Genomic DNA, 22644 nt, shown 5'->3' on the forward strand with positions numbered 1-22644 from the left:
CTGGCTGGCTCTGTGTGTGTGCCTGGCTCTGCTCGGGGCTAGTTAGAGGGCAGAGTAGGGACTTCCTCCTGAGGCCAACGCATGCATACATGCTCGGGGCCTCAGGCCAGCTACTCTGCTTCTTAATAAAAAACGTGTTGTCCAGGTAACTCACTGGAAGCCATTCCTCATCCTCACCTGAGTACAAGCGAGCTGGAAAGCATAAAGCAGGTACAGTATGTTCTCAAGCACAAAGCTGGTTCATTCTATAGTCCCAATCATGTCTAGTTAAGAGTCCCTGTTGATGCCTCCTGGCCAGTGTCAGAGGGCATTGCTGTGTGTTGTTTGTGATTTTACCTCCATCGTTGTCCTTGACATCACTGCAGGCAGTTTCCCATAGAGGTGTCACAGCCAGTGCCCCTCCAGCCCAGCTGGCACACACAGTACCAGCCATTGTTACCCAGAGTGCACCTACCATTTCCATTGCACAAACCAGGACAGCCCTCTGTGTAACAAAAAAGGACAAAGACAGAGGTCGGCACAGAATATCAAATAAAGCAGCTTTAATGGGGGAACAGGTAAACAGTGCGTATGTCTGTGAACAAACACCAACAATAAAACAACGAGGACTCGCTGATGACGATGGTTTGTTGCTGACAGCGATAGACTAAAGACATGTTAAGATATTAAATGGGTGACGGTGGCTATAATGACTCTCAGCTGAAGTTGATTAATTCAATACACCTTTTGTGAAGCTCCTAATATCCCTCTGCAGTAAAATCAGATAAGAGGGATCTTCTAAATCAATATTCACTCATTACTACAGTAGATTGGCCTCCTGTATCTGTGCTACTACAGCTGGATAATGAGAGCAGTGGTGTATACGCTGGCATTCCTGCACACAATTGGATCAGTTTTTTATGTGATTTTCAAATGTGACCGTCATTATTATGATCATAGCATTATTGCTACAAAAATAGAATGAGCTGCAACAAAAGAGCGTTTATAGCAGTTATCGACAAAAGTTCTATATCATTATTTGCTCTCGTTTCTGATAAGTTGTCTCTTCTTTGCAATCAATAACATTATCCCTTCAGGGAGCGTGTGCATTCTGTCATTAAGAGAAGCAGAATGCAATATAAAATAGTAAAAAGGTGTATAAGGCTAAGCTCAGTAGTATTATGCAGGGGAGGACTTTGCTTGCACTGTGTTCCTGGGCATGTGACCCCAGGGGAGCCGAGAGCAGGCTGGAGCAGACCGACAGGTGAAAACATTCCCCCGGTTCTCTCCGGATAGGTCTTCACAAGGGCATAGATCAGAGGATTAGCTCACCCATTCCTAGGGCTGCTTGGCATTTATCTGGTACCTTGTGATTCCTCGCTGAGGCAGAGGGTAACATCTCGAGATATCAAACGCACGAGTCTGTCACAGTTTGTGTTGTTAGCAAGCTGCCTTGATAGAGAGAATGCTAAGCTGACCCATTTTATCAACTAAAGAGACTGGGGCGACTGTCTCGATGCTCTTACATCACACGGGGAGAAAAAGGAGCGGCAGAGTGAGAGAGAGCAAGAAAGGAAGAGAGACGTGTATTAAAGGGAGAAACATCAGACGAAGGAAGAAACAGTGATGAGAAGGAAAAAGAGAGAAGTATTTAGGAAGCTAAAAGGTAAAAGCAGCACCAGGAATAGATGGGTGTTGTAGATCACATGGTTAGCTGAGGAATGCATCAGTTGCATTTTGGTTGTTGCAATACAGAGAAAGAACAGTATCATGAGTCACATGAGTTATAGTTAGAGCTGTCAATCTATTAAAATATTTAATTGTGATTAATCACATGATTGTCCATAGTTAATTGCTAATGATTGTATATTAAATGCACATTTCTTATCTGTTCAAAATGTACCTCAAAAGGGAGATTTGTCAAGTATTTAATACTCTGATCAACATGGGAGTGTGCAAATATGCTGCTTCATGCAAATGTATGTATATACTGTACTTATTACTGGAAATTGATTAACAACACAAAAAAATGACAGATATTGTCCAGAAACCCTCACAGGTACTGCATTTAGCATAAAACAATATGCTCCAATCATAACATGGCAAACTGCAGCCCAACAGGCAACAACAGCTGTCAGTGTGTCAGTGTGCTGACTTGACTATGACTTGCCCCAAACTGCATGTGATTATCATAAAGGGGCATGTCTGTAAAGAGGAGACTCGTGGGTTACCCATAGAACCCATGTTCATTCACATATCTTGAGGTCAGAGGTCAAGGGACCCCTTTGAAATGGCCATGCCAGTTTTTACTCGCCAAAATTTAGCTTAAGTTTGGAGCATTATTTGGCCATAGGTTTTTCTAGTTTCATATGATATCAGTATCTTCACTCTAGCTTTAAAACTGAGCCTGCTACAACCTAAAAATCGCAAGTTGCGTTAATGCGTTAAAGACATATTGGCGTTAACAAATTATTATTGCGTTAACTTTGACAGCCCTAATTTTTATTGTTTTACAAGTTTAATATTAAAATATGAAGCTTTTAGAGAACAAATCATGAAACATTGCAACCTGTAATGGTGTGTTCTCAAGTGCAGCCTTTTCATTTACACCTTACACATACGTATACTATAGAGCAGGAACATAGGTTTTTGCTGAACTCTGTAGGGCTCCTTTGAATCCATGTAAAAAAAGGTAAACAACAAAAGGAGCAACCGTGATGCAGCCTATTGAACAATGGGGATCCAGCATTAAAATTGCAAGAAAAATAAATAATCCCCGACTCAATTTTCTCCTCGTTTCCCTGAAGAAAGGGACTCACAGTTGAAGGCTAATGCCCATTAGAAAGTGTCTTGCCTCCGAGACACGTTTGGACATTAGCCGTCCTTTTATTGACCAAATGGACAAAACAACTCTGGTTAGACCAGTGGAGACAGATGATTAGTAAGCTCCGAATGTTTATTACAAGGATAAATAAAGATCCGCTCTCTGCTGGCACCGGTTCAACTTAATTGGCAGCCCTTTCAGAGAGGAGCCCCTGCTGAGCCCTGCCCGAGCCTGCCTGAAACAGCTCCAAACGTGAGGCTGCAAGTGTTCGAAGGACTCCTCTGGCAGCGGCTCTCATGCCAGGTGGTCCATTACCAAGGACACAGTGAGAGAGAGAGAGAGGGCGCTGGAGGCAGAAAGGCAGGGTTGCTGCAGAGCCTCCACCCCCTGCTTGCCCTGCACCAACCAGACCATGAACTCTTTTAATTAGAGAGGATGCGGCCCTCAGCACCCTATCAGGCCCTGCTCACAGCTGCACACTCATCCATAATGCATGGCACAGGTTATGAAGCCCCTTTCCCAACACCCCCCTATTGAGAAAGCAAGGCCGCACACAAACCAAATATTCAACATGTATAGAAAGCAGCACAACTTTGACTCACCAGGTGTGAAAGTGCTAAGTGGAGATTTACTGTGTGACAATATGGCAAAAAGTTGATGGGAGGTGGGGATCTTAAGAATGACTTGTTTGGGGCAACAAGAGGTGCATAGTGTTTGCATATGTCAATGTAGGGGAAGAGCATGGTGTGTGTGCATGGTTGGTTAATGCTGGCTGGAGTTACAATGGGAGGAGGGCAAAAATAGAAGGAAGGAGGAATGTCATACCTTTCACTACCTTATCCAGATAGTGAGCTTGGGAGATAAAAGACAGGACATATAAGGGAGGTTTGAACAGTGCCACTTCCATGACAAGACGGCAAGGCAAGGTGTTAGTTTACATTACAAAAGGGAAATAAAAAAAAAAGGAAAAGTGCAGTCATGAAGCAAAATCATGCATTACAAGCAACACAACAAATACGATCCAACACAGAGGGAGAGGGATGGAGACGGGGGGGGAAAGACGGGGGGGTTGTGGAACACAGAGAAAGAGAATAAGAGAGAGAAATAAAGAAAAGAGTGAGAGAAAGGGTAAAAAAGTGATATGTTCAGAAGGAACATTTCAATCTGTCCCCATTTATCAACCGCCGGGATCGGCTGAATATCTCAGGGGAGTATTTCAAAAGCAGCGTGATTGATGCACATATTACCACTCTTAAATCTCTCAAGCAATATCGCGCAGGAGGTCAGGATGTTCGATGAAAAGCGCTTTTAATCTTGAAACACCTCTATAGACGATGAGGTCACCAGACGCTCCGGCAATAGTGGGGGCCAAATTAGACCTCCTGTGCTCCACAGCATGGGGCTCGGTGGCCAACGCAGAGCTCTCAATAATGAAAATTGATTTAAATTGAGATCTTTGGCTTCTTAATGGATGACACTGAGGAATATTCTTGTCGAAGGGAGTGGGGATCTCAATATGGCACTTATAAAAGGCCCATCAATAATGTAAGGCCAGCGTATAAAACATTCACAGACTTGAGTCAGGCTCTGTACTCGAGCAGCTCTGCCCCGAGATATGCATGAGAATACTGCGAGAAAAAATTATCTTCATCTATTTGAATATGGAATAAAGCTTCCACCTCTAAGACTAGCGTTCTCAACTTTTGTCCCATCTCCCTAGTGACTTATGTGTGTGGGAGTTGCAAATTTCTGTTCACTGAAAAGGCTGTGGCGGAGGGGGAAGAGATGGCATTGTATTCCGACTTCCTCTCTGATGCTTGAGTGGTTGGATCATAGAATGATAATGAGGGAGCTACCATGTTAGGTGGCAACTGTCAACAAAGCAGTGCCTGGGTAGTTTAACCTAGATGAATGCATCGTATTTTATATGATTGCCACATATTGTGTATGTAAAAGCGGTAACTACAACATTCGAATTAATGTGGAGTAAAAATATCTCCCTCTGACATATAGTGGAGTAGAAGTACAAGGAAAAAAATGTATTGGAAATACTCAAGTAAAGTACCTAATAGCTCACAATTATACTGAAGTACAATACTTGAGTGAATGCATTCAGTTACTTTCCATCAAATAAAACAAAGAAAGAAATAGAAGAAGAATAGAAAAAATAAGAGAGACTAAGAAAAACAAGAGAAGGTAAGAGAATCAATGCAACACGGGGAGAGAATGGTAAAGTTGCAGTCTTGCAAAGCAGGCATCACATGTCCTCTGGATGGTCTCCTCTGGTGTTTAGAGGAGGTTTGACAGTCTTGACATCAAATATCATGAAGCTAAGCTCCATTAAAACACTCGTCTTAATGAGCTCACTTAACGATGAAACTGTCAAACTTCAGAACATCCATCACCATGACTCAAAAATATCTCCATGCCGACCTTCAAACAGAGGAGTGAGGTCACAAACAAGAGGTCAACTACTGCTTACTTATGATAACAACTGGCTGCGTCTGTTGTTGCTAACATTTACATTTTAATGAAGTCACTAGTAGGGCTGTATATTGGCAAGAATCTGGCAATACGCTGCATTGGGGCTGGGCAATGTATCAAAATTATATCAATATCGTGATATGAGACTAAAAATCTTCTTAGATTTTGGATATGATCATATGGCATACAGTAAGTGGTGTCTTTTCCTGGTTTTAAAGACTACATTACAGTGAAGTGATGTCATTTTCTGAACTTAACCAGACTATTCTAGCTGTTTTACTATTTGCCTTTACCCTCTTAGTCATTATATCCATATTACTGATGATTATCAAAAATTTCACTGAATAAATATGTTTGTGGTCAATCATACAATATGGTTGCAACATTGATATCAAGGTATTTTGTCAAAAAATGTCATGATATTTGATTTTCTCTATATCGCCCAGCCCTACGTTACATATCATGACACAGCAGTTACGATTCAATATATTGTGATATATTGCGATACTGTAAGCTAGGCGATGTATTGCAATTTTAAAATCTATTTTTTTTCACGCTGTTAAGAACACACAGCCATATGCATAAAATCTGAGTAAAAAAAATGTTTTTTTAATGCAGTCAGATCAGTGGAATCTGCATTTGCATTTATCTCAGTCCCTGTAACATCGGACATTGTAGCGCTACTTTGAGAGGGCGCATCTCTTTGCAAATGAAATAAAGTATTGATTGAGTTAATATTTGCATGTAAACTATTAATTAAAAATGTATAGTGTTTTGAGAATCGATATATAATATTGCAATTTTTTCTTACACCTAGTCACTAGTTCCTTATGACAAGAAAACGCTCACAACGAGGAATGCCACCTATTCAGGAATTAAAAAAAAGCAAACATATTGAAAGTTCATTTTCAATATAAAGTGTGGTGTACTGTACATTTCGCAAAAATTCAGTCGGCTCCTTCTACCTCTTAACTATTCTCTCTGTAAAGGGTTTTAACAAATATGAAAAGAGCCAACATTATCAACCCTTGAACCGCTGCTGGCATACTCCGCTAACGGATTATGAAATCCACTAGAAAACACAGAACACTTAATGACTTCACTCTCTGGCAACACAATGAAAACTCAGTTGAAACTTCTTTTTTTTTTAGGTTGAAGTGAGCCAGTGTTTTCAAGAGAGGTCTTGACATTCAGTCAAGGTCTTGGAAACTTAACTTTCGCAAAGTGTTTACAGAATAACAATTGTCAGTATAAACACAGAGCTAAAAATGGTGCTTGATCTGCTCACAATGACTCACATGTCAGCATTTGAAATTAATAGTAAATGGAGAGGGAGAAAAGAAAGAGATGAGGAAAAGGATGAGTAAAATGAAAGGACACCTTAGCACATTCCCACATTAAAATGCATGAAGGCAAGCCTCAGATCCTTGAGTAAACCTGTTCATGCTTTACCGAGTTGCACAAATTCAATTAAGCATGCTTTCCTCCTCTCTTCCCCAACTGGACCCCTCCCCTCACACCCAGCGCTTCACACGCACACAGACAGACAGACAGCCTGTGCCTTTGTTGGCCCCCCAAACACACACACATACACACAGGAGTCCCCCACCCGAGCCCAAACCCTCTTCCCATCCTACCAATAGTGCAGTGTTCTCCGTTCCACCCCGGACTGCATTCACATTTGCCGTCCCTGCAAGTGCCATGCTCGTTGCAGCGAGGGTGACACGCCCTCTGGTCACACCCAGTGCCCATCCAGCCGTCGTCGCAGCGGCAGGTGCCCGACACACAAATGCCATGGCCACCACAGTCCGCTGCACAAATCTCTGTGGGAGACAGGGATACAGAAAAAAGACAAAAAAGGGAGTGGGGGGGAAGACGGACAGAAAGGAAGGAAGGGGGGTGGAAGTGGGATGGAAAGGGAAGACAAGGCGGTGAAGGGACGAGGCAACAAGGGTGAAGAAAAGACAAATCCAGGAGTTATTGTCAAGGAAAGGCGGCCACGCTCCACTACCTTGTCTGATGGCGGCTGAAAAGAAATTCCTGCACCTCATAAGGGGGCAATCCTTTTTGACAATACAAATCTAATAAGTCCATTATAAAGAAAAGACATGGATTGTGGCGGCCTTAGCAGACTTATTCTTCTCCTTGCTTCTTCTCCTCTTTGTAAATTCACCTCTTTCTCACACAGAGAGGAACAAAAATAACACAGCTGGAACTTCTTGCAGCAATGGCAACAATATCAGCACTACCGTTTTGATTAAACTGTTAACGTTACTATATCTCCTTTATTGTACATGCTGTTTCCATAGCTTTGACACATTACTATGCGCTACAGGCAGGAAGTATGACTCCGCAGAATTATTCAAGGCGTGAATCAAGGCATAAGATGTCAATATGCTCTTTTTTATTCTACCTAAGTGCGGTGTGCCAGAGGAAGAAGTACATTCAGACTGAGAGACAGAGCCACAGTGAAGCTCGGCTGGCGCTTTTGTGTGGCAGCTGAAAGACCTCCCTGACAGGCTGCGATAGAGCCTGGGACATTACCCGCGTCTCATGAACTCGAGGGAGAGTGTGACAAGACGAGAGCTCAAAGAAATTAAACACTGACATATTTATTATGAATCTCATTGAAACCTCTAACCTCTTTATTAACTATTGTGTTAAAAAAGAAAAAAAGAGGCTTAGCAGTTTGGGCAACAGGGAACAATAGCCATGTATTCCTGGCTTATTAGCCAAGCCAATTCAGATATGACCACAGGGGACCGAACCGGAGGTAAAATCTTTTAATAAGTCAATTACTGCCTTTACAGTGCCTATTTTGTCATTGCTACAAATTAGATTTGAGTGGTATTTCCAGCCACAAACCATGACATGACATTACCAGCTTAAAAAGGCTTTTTAAAAAATCACTCTCCCTCGCTAATTACAGCTCAGCACTTTGTTAAACTAGGCAAATGCTAATTTTACATCTGACTTTTGATTTAGAGGTACAGCATGCTAGCCGCATTTGAATCGGTGCCCCTTATGACTGCTACAACACACACACAATATTTCACATGCAAACAGAATATCAAAACAGGATTCGGTTCCAGAGGTCTGCTCAACAGTCATTTTCTAATAATTATTTATTGTGCATCTACATCTCCTCCTAAATCCCCTAAAGACCATATTAACACAGTTAAATAGGAGGTGCTAATGAACATAATAATGACATCTTGAGTGATCTCATTAGCACGTAAGTTGAAAAAATAACGGAACCATCCTTTCTTAGATTTATTAGAGCACACACTGGTCAGAGAAAAAAACAGACTCAAACTGACTGTGAGACAACTGTTCACTTGGAACAAAGGAGAAACCTTTAACGTGATAAAGATGCAATTACAGCCTGCAGGCAAACCCTCATTATCCGTGGCCAGAGGAGTCCACAGTGAGAAATACCCCCATCCCCATGATGGCCGTTACCATTTGCGCTGAAGGACCGTGTAAACAAACTTTCCTCTGGGTAGGAGAATGGCAAAAATGGAATAAAAACACACATATTAAAGGACATAAAACCTCGGGCATTGTTTTATGGCTTGTAACAGCATTACTACCAACTGTGCACACCCAGGTTGTACTGTTCCAGAGCCACATGAGAAAATGAGTTTGTGACTTAAAAGTATTGGGGAGGGGGGGATTAAAGAATCTTGAACGATATATTGAAAGCTTTCCATCTTTTTCTTCCCCCAGTCCGCAAGGTTATAGGCTGCTAGCCGTACTACCCCACCACCGAGCTTAGTGTTGTATTAGACCACAGAAAGCTCGACAATGAACAGGATAAAGGCGGATAAAGAGCCAACTCATCATCATTTACAGAGCTCTTTCTCTGCGAGGCAAACTCAGACTAACTGCCCATTTCCCTCAAAATCCCTGGGATTACCTAATAGGTCATTGTGTCTGCCTGGAATATAAAGGGATTCATGGATCCAAGTGACTGCTGGACGAAAACTCTCATTTCAGAAATATATTGTGAGAATACAAATTACGTAGTGGAAACTGAAAGCAGCTGAAGGCTGCAACTGTATCAGCCTCTACAAAAACAAGAGCTGATGTACTGATTATCAACACATCAGAGGCCGCCTGTTCAAACTGAGCCATCTGAAGCTTTAATCTGCCAGAGAATGATCATAAAACAGGAATGTAGTCTCATACTATGAGCATTTATACATGTGGGAAATTGTGAAATTCTTCAGCTGGCTAAAGTGAAAAAGAAAAATTATTGTGGAACTTTTGCATCTGCCAACACTGCAAGTAAGTGATGTTAAGATACCCACATTTGACAGCTCTTTAACAGTCTACCACTGAGTTCACGGAGGTTTTTCAGTAAAATACTTCTATGGTAAATGTGCAGGCAGGCGGCTGTCAGAGCTCAACCTAAATTGTGCAGGACTTTTTTTCATCCTTAGAGCCTCAAGAAGGTATATTCTAGCTGTAAAACTGTATCTTATGCTCAGCCTATTCTTGACTACCAAGAGAGAACATTCCCCGTGGACAAAATGAACACAATGGGAACGATCCTCCAGAGCAGAAAAAGCTATCATCAGCTGTGAGCCTTGTGCCAACGCGAAGAAAGCCAGAACTCAAGAAAAAGCATTAACTTGCATTAGATCATGCCTCTGACAATATCCCCGCTATGCACGTTTCCCTCTTTCCTCTGGCTGCCAGCTAACCATGTGGAGCTGGAAGATGAAACCGTTCGGAAAAAAAAATACATTTAGAGAAAAATCAACCAGGCTTTGATTGCTAGCTGTGGACCTCCAACTGATCATTGGTGTGAATAATTGAGGCTTTTATGTGAGCCATTTTCTTTTAACATAATCAGAAATGTTTACTTCTGTGAGGGAGCCTAGCAATTATCAAAGTTAAATTGAATCAAGCAGACAAAAAAGCAAAAAGGATTTTATCGGAGATAAACTGACAAAGATGTCAAGATTATTACATGTTGCTGCTGTTGTGAGGTATTACAATAAAATTGCAAATATTGAAAGTTAAGAAATGATACTAGATACTGTAATATATTCACTGATTGTGATGACTATTTTGTCAGGAGTGTTAGAGTGTTAGAGCAGCTGTGATAAAAAAGAGAAAAACAATCAACTGATGTATTATATTATGTGCTTTACTTACTCACTTCATAATTAAATTATTAGGGCTGTCAATCGATTCAAATATTGAATCGCTTGTTTGTCCACAGTTAATCACGATCAATCGCAAATTAATTGCACATTTTTTTTATCTGTTCAAAATGTACCTTAAAGGGAGATTTGTCAAGTATTTAATAATCTTATCAACGTGGGAGTGGGCAAATATGCTTCTTTATGAAAATGTATGTATAGTTTGGAGCGTTATTTAACCTCTTTCAAGACAAGCAAGTATGACATGTTTGGTACCTATGGATTCTTTAGGTTTTCTAGTTTCATATGATACCAGTATCTTAATTCTAGCTCTAAAACAATCTCCGAAATGCAAGTTGCATTAATGCGTTAAAGACATTAGTGGCGTTAACGCGTTAACTTTGACAGCCCTACATATATTATTTAATTATTTACTCACTTCATAATTAAATTATGTTTGCTTTTTATATAAAGCTCTATTTGAATGCCTACCCTAAAAAAAAACCATTAATTTAACCTATGCAATATTTTCTGTGACTTTTTTTCTGCTTGGTAATCAGAGCTAAATCAGCACTGGTGTGTGAAAGGAAATCCTGCCAATGTTTACTCTCATCTGAGGGAAGCACTCACCTGTAGAGCAGTCATGGCCTGTCCAGTTGGGATCACAGCTGCAGGTCCCGGTGTCTGCCAGGAAAGCTCCGTGTCCAGAGCACTGGTCCATGCAGGAGGCCCTGGGGCTCTCACATCCTGGCCCGCCCCACCCCACAAAGCAGTGGCACTCTCCCTGGACACATACCCCTCGGCCTGAGCATGTTGGGTCCATACAGTCCACTAAAAGGGTTCCAAAGAGACAGTGTCAGACACACCAGTCACCTGCTGTTTCCCTCTTTCAGAGGCAATCTGGCGTCTCTATTTGAGCCGGAGTAGAATGACACCTGCAGTGGGCCGCAGCTCTGCTGCAGCTGGCTTAGTGCAACTACAATGAACGTACAGAGGGAAGGAACAGAAAATAACACAAGGAGGCACACTTTCTCTCAAACCGGAGACAAGATTTACAGTCAAACTATGGTAATTAAATGGCACTGCGGCTTATGGTACCAAACTACAGGTACAGCCCACGCTCCTGCTGGCACGCTCCCATCAACTCATAATGAAAATTCCTCCCGAAGAGGGAAGGTGTCTTAATAGGAGCATGTTTCTCTAAAATGAAAGCCACAAGGATGAGTAGTTCAAAGCTGGAAAAAAACAAAACCCACATTAGCAGAATGCAAAGGAGAAAACTGGGTAAAGTAAGGAAAAGCCTGGGGCAACAGCTCCACTTCCTAGGCATGCTCCACTCTAGTTTACAGACTGTTTGAAGATCACTGTGACTGAGGAAGCCTTGCACTGGCTTCCCTCTGCTGCATCTTTTTTTGTGCACTGTATCAAAGTACAGAGCATCACTTCAATTAGTATGCAAATATCAAATTAATACCTGTTTCTATAGCACCCCTTCCCTTGACATCTTGTTTAATGAATGCTCCCTTTGTAAGACACAAGAGTTGTGGGAGCATATAATCAAAAATAATAGCGTTCTTTCCACCAGACAAGATCTGCATGGTAAACACAGATGGCAAACGGGCCCAAAGCAGGAGCAATGTCTAGCGACTGAGAGCAGCAGGCCGCGCCATGGCAGCTCCCCTTTACCATGACATAAATGGGTATAAAGGCCGTCATAGTAAGACAAACAGGATCTCTCGCCTCTTAGCAGATGGTTTGGGCACAAGGCACAAAGATCAGAGGCTAACTGACAAGAAACTCTCTCCTGGCAATTAATCATCACGGCTGAAGGTCGAACGGAAGAAAGGTAAAAATGTTAAAGGGCCCTCGTCCACATTCCCCTCCACTCCTTATGGCTAACACTCCACCCAAAATAGAATGGGGGGCCTATGGATGTCACAGAACCCCATTTATCAAACTCCCAGGGTCCATTTTTCATCTTGAAATGAGAGCCTTCAAGAGCTGACAAACACAATGGCTCCTTCAATCTTATCTGGCCAAGCCTTATCCAGCATGGTGAATGTGGACTTCCTAATGGATTAACATCAGACTTTGTGTCTGAATTTCAGGCAATAAATGGACTGTTTCGATTAACGTAATGCTTTATGTCCACGATTTATACAGGAAAAGTCACCTAGGATGCATATTGTGAAGTGTTATGGCTATAACGATCTTCATAAAGGATGTCCTGTCTTTACTACAGCACTGGACAGACTGTTAAATAAGCCATGCCAACTTAATAGCCGTTCCCATTATGAGCATTCTATTAAAATGTCAAGCACTAACAAGCTAAGATGGTGGCTACAACCAGCCACATTATGTAGGACTTTTATAAGTTTAGGATACATTATCGTGAGTTATGAAAACAATCACCTTCTTCACAGTTTTCCCCTTTGTAGCCCGGGTTGCAGATGCAGGTTCCCACGATGCAGGTCCCGTGGCTGCTGCATGTGACGTCGATGCACTGGTTGGTGGGAACGTCGCACTCGGAGCCCTTCCAGCCGCTGTGACACATGCAGCGACCTTTAAGGTATTGACCATTCCCGCTGCATAGCACTGGACAGGCGGCTTTGAAAAGAGCAGACAGCATACATTCATTTGAATGGACCCCCCCAAACCATAGCTTCAGAGAATAGTGAGTGTGTGCTAAAGCCTCCATCTGACAACGAGCTTCTGACCGAAATGTTAAAAGGTTTTTGCAGTGTACAATATGCGGCGCACACAATACTGGAATCCGGGGCAGTTGTGACCCAATTTTAACAAAACCAAATATCTAATATCTACACAACGGCTGTTCTGTGGCTGTTGGAAATAAAAAAAAAGAGTTGAATAAAAAGTGTCAAATATGGTGCCGATCACCACATGGATAGCAGATGGCGGTGTGTGTAAAGATGTAACCAAAACAAACTACTATCATTCTAACACATTGCCTTGTTGTTTTTTGATTTGGCGGAAAATAAAACAGCCTTGGTTTCAATAATTGAAAGAAGGATTTAATACCAGGCCTGTAATCTAAAGCTCTCTTCCCTATACAGTTATTCAAGAGTTCTTTTATGCGTAACGCAATACACCATTAGGAGAGATGGAGGTAAAAATGAATCATCCGGAGTAGAACTGCCTAATTTAATAAGAAAGATCTCAAGTACAATAAAAAGTAATTGAAAGATTAAAATTGCTTTGTTCTGGTCACGCAGTGAATATAATCTGGTCGTCCCCCCTAAAATGTTATGTATGAATGATGTAGATCAATAAAGACGTTATGAGTGAGGGAGTGACTCACCTCGCCCACAGTCAGGTCCTTTGAATCCTAAAAAGCAGTGGCACGTTCCAGAAACACAGTCACCGTTCCCGAAGCAGTTACTGGGACAGTCATCAACAGAATCTGCAAAGAGAGTAATCAGGAGCTTTTCTGAGTAATGCGGTTTGAAAAAAAACAATTTTCCTCCCACTCATTTTCTTTGGGTTGATTATTATGCCTTCGCTAATGACAGTGATAAGCGCAGGCTCCAATCCTGTCAACATTTCTATTTCACTGCAGAACATTTTTTGAGTGTTACTAATGTTTCACCCAAATGGTGGAATTCACTGAAGGAGTAAACACGCTCTGATCGTCTGGGCTTCAACCAAACGTCACAAAGCAAAGAGAGATTCTCAGAATGCACTGGATGTGATAAGTGACACGCATCAGTTGACAAACCTAGTCTGACGCTTTTATGGCACACTGCAACCAGGCGATTCACTGGGACCTGCCTTTCCCCCTTTGCCATGGGTAATGTTACTGTATCAGGTTTTTTTCTGTGGTCGGATTTTTCAGTCTGCTTTAGGTATTGGCAGAAACAAAGAGAAGGCCAGACAGACTGCTTTGTGCTCCTGTTTTGTCTATTCATCACAATGAATTGTCTGCAGTCTATATATATATTTATGTTTCTTTTTTTATTTAACTTATTTGTAGGGCTGTCAAAGTTAACGCGATAACGCAAAATCCTTTTAACGCCACTGATTTCTTTAACACATTAACACAATCGATCTTTCTGAGGTTGTACTGGGCTCAGTTTTAATAACATCATATAAAACTGGAAAACTTAAGGAATCCATTGCATTGCACCAACCATGTCATACTAGTTTGTCATGAAGGAGGTTAAATAATGCTCCAAACTTGAGCTAAATTTTGGCACTTTGCATAAAGCAAGCATATTTGCCCACTCTCATGTTGATAAGGAGTATTAAATACTTGATAAATCTCGCTTTAAGGTACATTTTGAACAGATATAAAACATGTGTAGTCAATTTTTTTGTGGGCTGCCTAGATCAGAAAACAAGTGATTCAACAAGCCATTCAGATTTTGCTCCCCTTCTTATGTCACATTGCCAGGATCATTGAATAGAATGCCTCCATCTACGGCTTGTGAACTACCATATTTTTTCCCACAAGCCCAATCAGAGCAGATTGGGCTTTTTCTGGGGCTGGGCTTAAAGAGACAGCCGCGAGTGTATAATGTGTTTGAACATTAAAAGCATGTAAACATGTGTTATAGTAGAAACATAAAATATAAGTATGAACTTGGAAATGAGCACGATATATTCCCCTTTAAATTTCCTTTTGTGGGCCATTGACAGCAGCTGTGTTTGAATATGTTCTTTCATTATATTATCAATTGGATCTTTGACAAAAAAAACAACCTGCCCTCCGGTTCTGTATAAAAAAATGAAATTCACTAAATGAAACAATGAAAATTGCACTGGGACATACAAAAGGTATCTTGGCACCTTGTCTAAATGTAGTTGGGCTCAAATCAAATAGTGGTATCTCACCTTGTACACAGAACAGGACATGTGACATGCTGTGTGTGTCTTTCAGTATGTCACTTAAAAAAATAAAACGAGTAGCTTGTGAGACAACCTTTGGAACATTCAAATTAATTTTTGAACACAAGATGGCCCTCATGTAGAAATAACTTTGCTGTGATGAAGACCTCCTGGCAGAAACATGTAAAATGCTTAATGTGAGTCTTCTGTGTACCTGCTCATAAGCCAATACAATAAATGTTTTTTAAAGCTTTAACCTTGCCTCCAGTCTCCTCTTTATCTTTCAAGGTCTTAGAATATCATATGCTAATGGACTTTTAATAACTCCCTTTTTTCTACTCACACATGCACAGAATCACATATGTTTTCTATAAATACATTTCCAATGGAAGTTATACTGCAGTTATTATGGTGTTTATGTATTGTATGCACAGCATTAGTTGTGATTGGAGTTACCTTGAATCCAATTGATTCTGTGGCTTATTATTATCTTTCTTGTTTGAGGGGCAGTCTTTGTGTGATGCAAACAATCAGCACAACACTCTCCATCATCTCCTCTATTGATCCCTCGAACTAAACCAAATAAATTGACAAAATAATTATTTCTACCACCATGTCCCGACACTCACTTTTATTAGAAATAAGAGTGACCGCCGAGGCGCTCGACGGCAGTAGAATTCTGAAACGTGAAGCTCGCTGAATTAAGCCTGAAATGGTGCTGAAAAATATTCAATCTTGTCCGTTGCCTTCAGGCGGCAGAGGCTCTGAGGCAAAACTTACTGAACAAAGACTCTCTTGTGCTCCACAAAGGCTCGAAATTGTGAGCCATGGATTCAGCTTCCCTTTACTCTGGAGAGTCAATCATCACTGAGGATGCAACGCAAGACAGAGAGAAAAGACAAAGAGAGAGAGAGAGAGAGAGGGAGAGGGAGAAAGAGATAGAGGCAGACCAGAAATAAAGAAATGCTGCTGGTGTTTTCTGTGCTGCAGGCTTTGCCTTTGCCATGTTGGGTTAGTGAGGGGATGCAGGGGAGACTATCCTCCTGGGTGGTGGAGGCAAATCAGCATTTTTGGTGGGTTTTTGATGGATTTCAACAAGAACTTCTACCTTACAGTAGGAGGCCTGGGCTTTTCTGCTCCAAGCTAGTGAAACCAGCAGTGCGTGTGTGTGTGTGTGTGTGTGGCCATTAAAATTCCTCCCAGAAGTACAATTATGCTGGAGAGATTTTCTTGGCGTGAATCTCACAGCTTCACAAAAAAAACAACTAAGCGGGGTTGTAATTTAAAAAAGATCCAGCTTAAACATATTAAGGGGCCATGCATTTTACATTAACGGTCTTTGGTGATCAACAAACCGTCAAAACCAACATATTTAATTGAGTGATCGTGAGCTGCAGTGCTCTCATTCTGAACGCTGACGCGGTTTAGTAGACTACGCACTTCCCATGTCTATTGGGTGCGTTTCCTCTGAGAGCACGGGAGGGAAGGCCATGAATATCTCTTAGCCACATACTCGACATAGGCCAACGCATAAATCATGGATTCAAGCAGAGCTTCATTGAAATTCATTACCCTTTCACATCGGGGGAGCTAACTATTGTGTGAGTCTCTCCAGTCGGTGAGGACACAGTAGCGTGCGGCAGGCAGGTTTAATCAGCGCCTGCCATGCTCTCGGAGGATGCTCAGCACCTTGAATGATGGGTGGTTGTGTACAGAGAGAGCCTCTGCTATATCCTGAGACGGGATATAGAGGAAGACATTGGTGCTGGGTCTTTTGAGTCCCCTTCGCTTTTGCTCCCCCTGTATACTGTAGGACGCCGTGTCTGGGCTGAAGCATGTCTGGCACCAGGCAGCAGGGACAAATGGCTTCATGCTCCAGAGGGCTGTGATACAAAACATTCACTGGGACACATTTCACATTGCCATGGAGCCACAGCCAAGTAATGAGGAGCCAAGGAGCCCAGATTAAAGACAGGGACGCTCTATCCCCCCCCAGATGTATTATGGCATCATGGCTATGTGCAACAAGCAAAACCTTTCATTTAATACACGTAAAGAGCACAAGGTGTCCTGCTGACGGTAAAAGAAGACATCTTCTCCTGCCAACACTGTCAGAAACACTAAAAATAATTTGACTGGTAGTGTCTTATAAACAATGCTGCTTGTGTCTCTCAGAGCGCCTGTTCTAGATATTGTTCACATATATCTCTATGCCCGGGCTGCTCTATTTGAAGGTCAACGCTATCCCTCCACGGCTCAATACAATTCAGGCAGTTGGTGAGATTCAATTTCTGCTGAAGGGCACTTAACCGGTGACCCATTTTAGAAAGGGGCCCTCTGCCTCCCTCTGAGCTCCTGTGGGCAGATCAGCTCTGATACAAATGAACAGAGGCAGAATTCTAGCTCTGACTAACTCTGCCCCACCCCGTCCTCTCCCCACTCCCAGCTGTTGCACACAGAATACCTTATCTACAGTGTTTTCTCTGATGCAAACCACAGGAGGCCTCCATGCACGCCCAGTCAAGACGAAATAAGCAAAAGTAAACACGCTGCCCTGACTCCCCCTCCTTGTGTCATATCATATATTAAGTATTGAATTACAGCTGTTGTTGGCACAGCAAGGTGAGGAGAGGGGGGGTAGCGTCTCTTGCCTGTCTCCACTTGGTGTTACATTGGTGTTGAGGACAGCTCCTCATCGATCTGCTGCCTGGCACGGCCCCCTGTCACAGATGGACTCTGGCCCAGGAGCTTTTAATTAAAGAGCATGTGAGAACAGCTCCCAGCTGCCATCCCTGTGAAAGTCGACACCTCGGGCCCTCTCACACCTTGCTTGATACAGCGGTGCCAATCAAAGGCGCTTTAGGGAGAACAAGAGGGGCGTACAAAACGGAATCACCTCCACAAAGAAGGACGCACGTCTGAAACACAGCCGCGCGCCACACGCAGTTAGTCGGAGGAGAGGAATATCTTCCCTACTCTGATGTATGGAAAGTAGATGGAAATTGGAGCAAATCATGATCAAAAAGGCACTAGCAGGAGGGTACAATCATACTTTGAATTGTATGCAAATGGTTCCCAGAAGCTGGACCCCTGATTCGCTGAGGAAGACACTCAGGCTAATGAGGATATTATGATCTCTCGATGCCCTACTCAGGGGCATGGCAGGATAGCACTGATGTCCTGATTTTTGTAATATTCAACTTCACCTTGATTAACCTGCACTTTCCTTGGCTATTGAGATCTGCTAAAAAACTGCCTCTGACTCATGCCCCAAGTCTGGGCTGTTTGCTGCGGAGTGCTGCTGGTTGGTATTATAGGGATTATGTGGATTGCTATTACAGGTTTAAGCAGCAGGTCATGCCCAGGGCGCTCACCTATGGCGGTGGTGAGGTAGGAGACAGTTTCAGTTTCTTTTCCGTCGTTGTAGATGGCCAGGTGCCAGATGCCCGAGTCCATGTACTGGATAAAGCCCGTGTCGTGTGTGGTGATGGGTACCAGGCTCCGCTGCATGGCCACGGGCCCCTCCAGACCGTGAATGTCCTGGGCGAGGAGCCGCCGCCCATCCAAAAGCTCCACAAAGTCAAACTGCAGACAGACACACAGAAAGTGAGAAAGACTGATAGATGGACCGCAGACACACCATTAGAGTGACACATGAGACTTGAGTGCTTTCAGCCCTCTTTATAGCGGAGCATCATTTGGTCTGCATGAATAACTCATCATTCCAGAGGAGCTCGAGTAAGTCTTGGCACATCGTGGCTGGATGGGCTGTGATAATTGCTTAATCCACATATCTTATATGAAAGCATGTTTAAACTATTAAAGTGAAAACAGGGAAGCTGGCGGGGGAAAAAAAAATGTAAGTTAGTGTTTTACCAATAACATCTGCAACGATTTGCTTCATATCAGCAGTGACTCAATGAATACCAATGAGACGGCATTTCATTTTCATCTAAATAAGGAAGGGAATCTTGACTCATCTGCCACTCTATGTGTAATCAGACGCAGCACGGAAACTCCACTCTAGATTACTTCCTCTGAAGTAAAAATAGAGAAAAGACACAAAACATGCTGGAAAATAAATCACATCGGACATTAATGCAAACAAAAATAATGCTGTGAACAATTTGTTGAACTACAGTTACGTTTACGGCAGAAACCTAAACTCTGCGAGCTGAGCAGTCAAATATGATTAATAACAATATATATCTGATTCAGTGCTGCACATAGATGGGAAATTAGTGTAAAGAAAAATCTCCCTCTCTTGGCCCCTGAGCCCCGTATCTTTGCGTGATTCATTGATGATATTGAACCTGAAAGAAATGTGCCATAAATCCTTTCTGCAAAAAGAAAAGATTTATAATACAATAGAGAGATTTATGAATTTTTTTTTTTTTTTCACGAAACAATCCTATATGGTTGGATAGATTTTTTTAAACAATATCCTAATTTACATTCTGTGGCAGAGGAAAAATGGGGGGAAAAAAGCTGCATCCTTATACAATGCAGACATGATTGTAAATTGTTTCACAGAGCCTCAGTTTACTATCGTGTTTCGCAAACAAGACGTAATGATTTGTTACAGAAAACAATAAAATATGACAACTTAAAGGCCCCGAAACATTAGATTTAACAACTCTCTTTTCATATAACTGATAAGCACAACAGAATGCAATCGATTAAATGTAGTAACAGATTAATGAGCGTCGGTTGACGTTCAAATATTTCCCACCTGTGTGTGTGTCGGAGGTAGGCCTCTCCTTCCGTAGATTCCCACTAAGGCATCTTTGCTCAGGGACACATTAAACTTGAGGTACATGGGATGATCAATGAAGACCTGGGACCTCCAGAAGATACCAGGAGGAATCTGCTGCGCGACCTTGCGCCCCACGTCAATCTCCCCCATATCTATATAGCTGTCATCTGGGAACAAGCTGTCCAATTTGCCTGCATTGCACACAAAGTAAATCGGTCAAAAAGATCACACCATTAATCCAGCATGTGGAGGGCAGAGGGAGAGTCAGTCTGCCGAAGCACGATAGTCTGACCATATCACAGATATTCAATCACATCCCTGACAGCCGGAGGGAAAAAAAAAATATTATGAATGACCCCTGTGACCATCGGCAGCAATTCCAGTCCAAACTCCAACGGGGGAGAATACAGAACTAAGAATAATCTAATTGAACATCAGTCTGGTCCTCAAACACAATACTAGTTATATCCTGAAGTGTTGAATCTTCTGAAATAGCAAATAAAAAAAAATCCTGTTTAAAATGAAATGATGAAAAATATATTTCAATAAATAATTTCAAAGCACTGACATTCATCAATCTTGTTCATCAAGGTGAAATATTCTAAAAATAGGATTTAAAAGGTTGAACATTCAGTATGCAGTGAAAATTATATGAGAAAATACAACTGATAAAATACACTTATAATTAAAGTAAAAGTAATAAATTGAAAATTGGAATTATAGTAGCGAGGGATCTCTGATGCTCAGGTAGGTACCAGCACATCCACTGCCAAAGACTGCCCATATGCTCCATAATACACCTTATATTGGACTCCGTGGAAATGGCAACATCTGTTTGCCCGTGTAGATGAGCTAATTTCAGCGCCGAAGTCTACTAAAGCAGACGTCCATACAAACTACCCCCAGGACTTGGTGGCAGACACGGCTTTAGGTTACACGTGGTACGGCAGATGGCGGTGTTCTCAGAAGTCCATCAGTGGCAATGGGTTTCATCAGAGTAGACAGGACACACTCTCCCAGATCTGGGCTTTACATAATGCTGCGACGCACGGGCCCATTTTCCACATGTTGGGGTGTGTTTGCATTTATGCGGCACATTAATGGCATACTCATCAGGCTGTTTAAATAAATCATACACAGAGAACAGTGATAATGGGCCTCATGGTTAAATAAATGGTTGTTGTTCTGCAAGCTTAACTACGACATAATGCTCTGATGGAAAGACAAGATGCCTGAATTTCAACACGGCGCACATCTGCATCACCTTGATAAAACATTAGATAGCTCATCATTGTTTCTGGTGACAGTGCTGCGGAATGAGACTTATTTAGAAAACTATGGCTATTGATTTCCTCTCAGCGACGGCCGCCATGCAGGGTCTAAGCTCAGCTGTAGTTGTGCTCGTTGTTAGCTAAACACACTTACTGCTGTCTGGTAAATGAAAAAGACAACTCCTGGATTCATCTATATGGTAATGACCCCCATCTCCTACCTATTGTGGTCTGCCAGTGGCAAATCACATGGTTAAATCTGGGCCCATTTGTTCGAGGAATGGAACAGAGCAAACTTTCCTCGAGTCGAGCAGTTGGTACCGTGGGGCAAGCACATGCTTTCTTTGGCTGCCAGGAAAGGCAGCCCAGACTAGGAGATGAAAGGATCACATCCGTTCTGAAGAGGACAGAGTGGCTAATCCCCCTCCAGCCCCTGGATACTCAGTCCCTTAAGCTGCCCCATTTTCTCCCTCCAGGAACAAATAACACTTTCCCACTTACAACAACTTTCATAGGATTACAATGCAGATCTCTTCGTGTACCATGGAGACGGGTGAACACAATGTGAAACCGGATGACAAAATAATAACAAACTTGCTTGAGCTCCAAAATGTCATCTGTAAACTTTAAGATTTGAAAAACTTTTTTTTTTCCCTATGCAACGTTGTTCTTTTCTGATGTGGGCGCAACAGCAATAAACAGTCACAGAGTCACGCAAATCATCCTGAAAAACAATCAGAAGCATTTAGCTTGGGTAATGCTAAATTCACACTACACGACATTCAAAAGTCGTCAGATCACAGTACTGTTCACACTACATGACTTGCGGTCTTGTAATCGGGAGTCTTTAAGTCGTTGTGGTTTTCACACTACACGACTGTCCGGTGTCAGGATTTCAAGATCTTTCACCAGGAGGAATCCCAGATTATGTCTCTAAACTACGTTTTGTCACGAAAATACACACAAGAAATACGCGGTAAATGACGTAATACCATATGCTAGACCAAGGGGTCTGCAACCTGCGGCTCCAGAGCCACATGCGGCTCTTTTAGCCCCTCTCCAGTGGCTCCCTGTGGATTTTATTATTATTATATATTATTTATTTTCTGTTTTTTGTTTACATTTTAATTTTAATTTATCATTGTTGTAGGTCTATGATACGACGGTACGATGGAGTATTAGGGCCACATTGAGGAAAAATAAATAAAACAGAGATTTTGAGAATAAAGTCATAATATTATAACGTAGTAATTGTACGAGTTTTTTTTCTTCTCGTAAAGTTATGACTATATTCTCGTAATGTTATTATGACTTTATTCTAGAAATCTCAGA

At 42.1% G+C, this 22644-nt stretch overlaps 1 protein-coding gene across 1 annotated transcript in view; it reads right to left on the bottom strand.

Annotated features, from left to right (window-relative positions):
- The window catches only part of tenm4 (teneurin transmembrane protein 4), a 158447-nt gene that overhangs the window by 67155 nt on the left and 68648 nt on the right, over nucleotides 1-22644 (bottom strand). The window contains 9 exon segments of the mRNA XM_037774364.1: nucleotides 337-373; nucleotides 375-484; nucleotides 3629-3655; nucleotides 6925-7110; nucleotides 11071-11271; nucleotides 12853-13047; nucleotides 13760-13861; nucleotides 18660-18870; nucleotides 20018-20232. Coding sequence (XP_037630292.1) covers nucleotides 337-373; nucleotides 375-484; nucleotides 3629-3655; nucleotides 6925-7110; nucleotides 11071-11271; nucleotides 12853-13047; nucleotides 13760-13861; nucleotides 18660-18870; nucleotides 20018-20232 — 1284 coding nt within the window.

Source organism: Sebastes umbrosus, chromosome 7 (assembly GCF_015220745.1).
Source record: "Sebastes umbrosus isolate fSebUmb1 chromosome 7, fSebUmb1.pri, whole genome shotgun sequence".
In the NCBI taxonomy this organism is placed as follows: Eukaryota; Metazoa; Chordata; class Actinopteri; order Perciformes; family Sebastidae; genus Sebastes; species Sebastes umbrosus.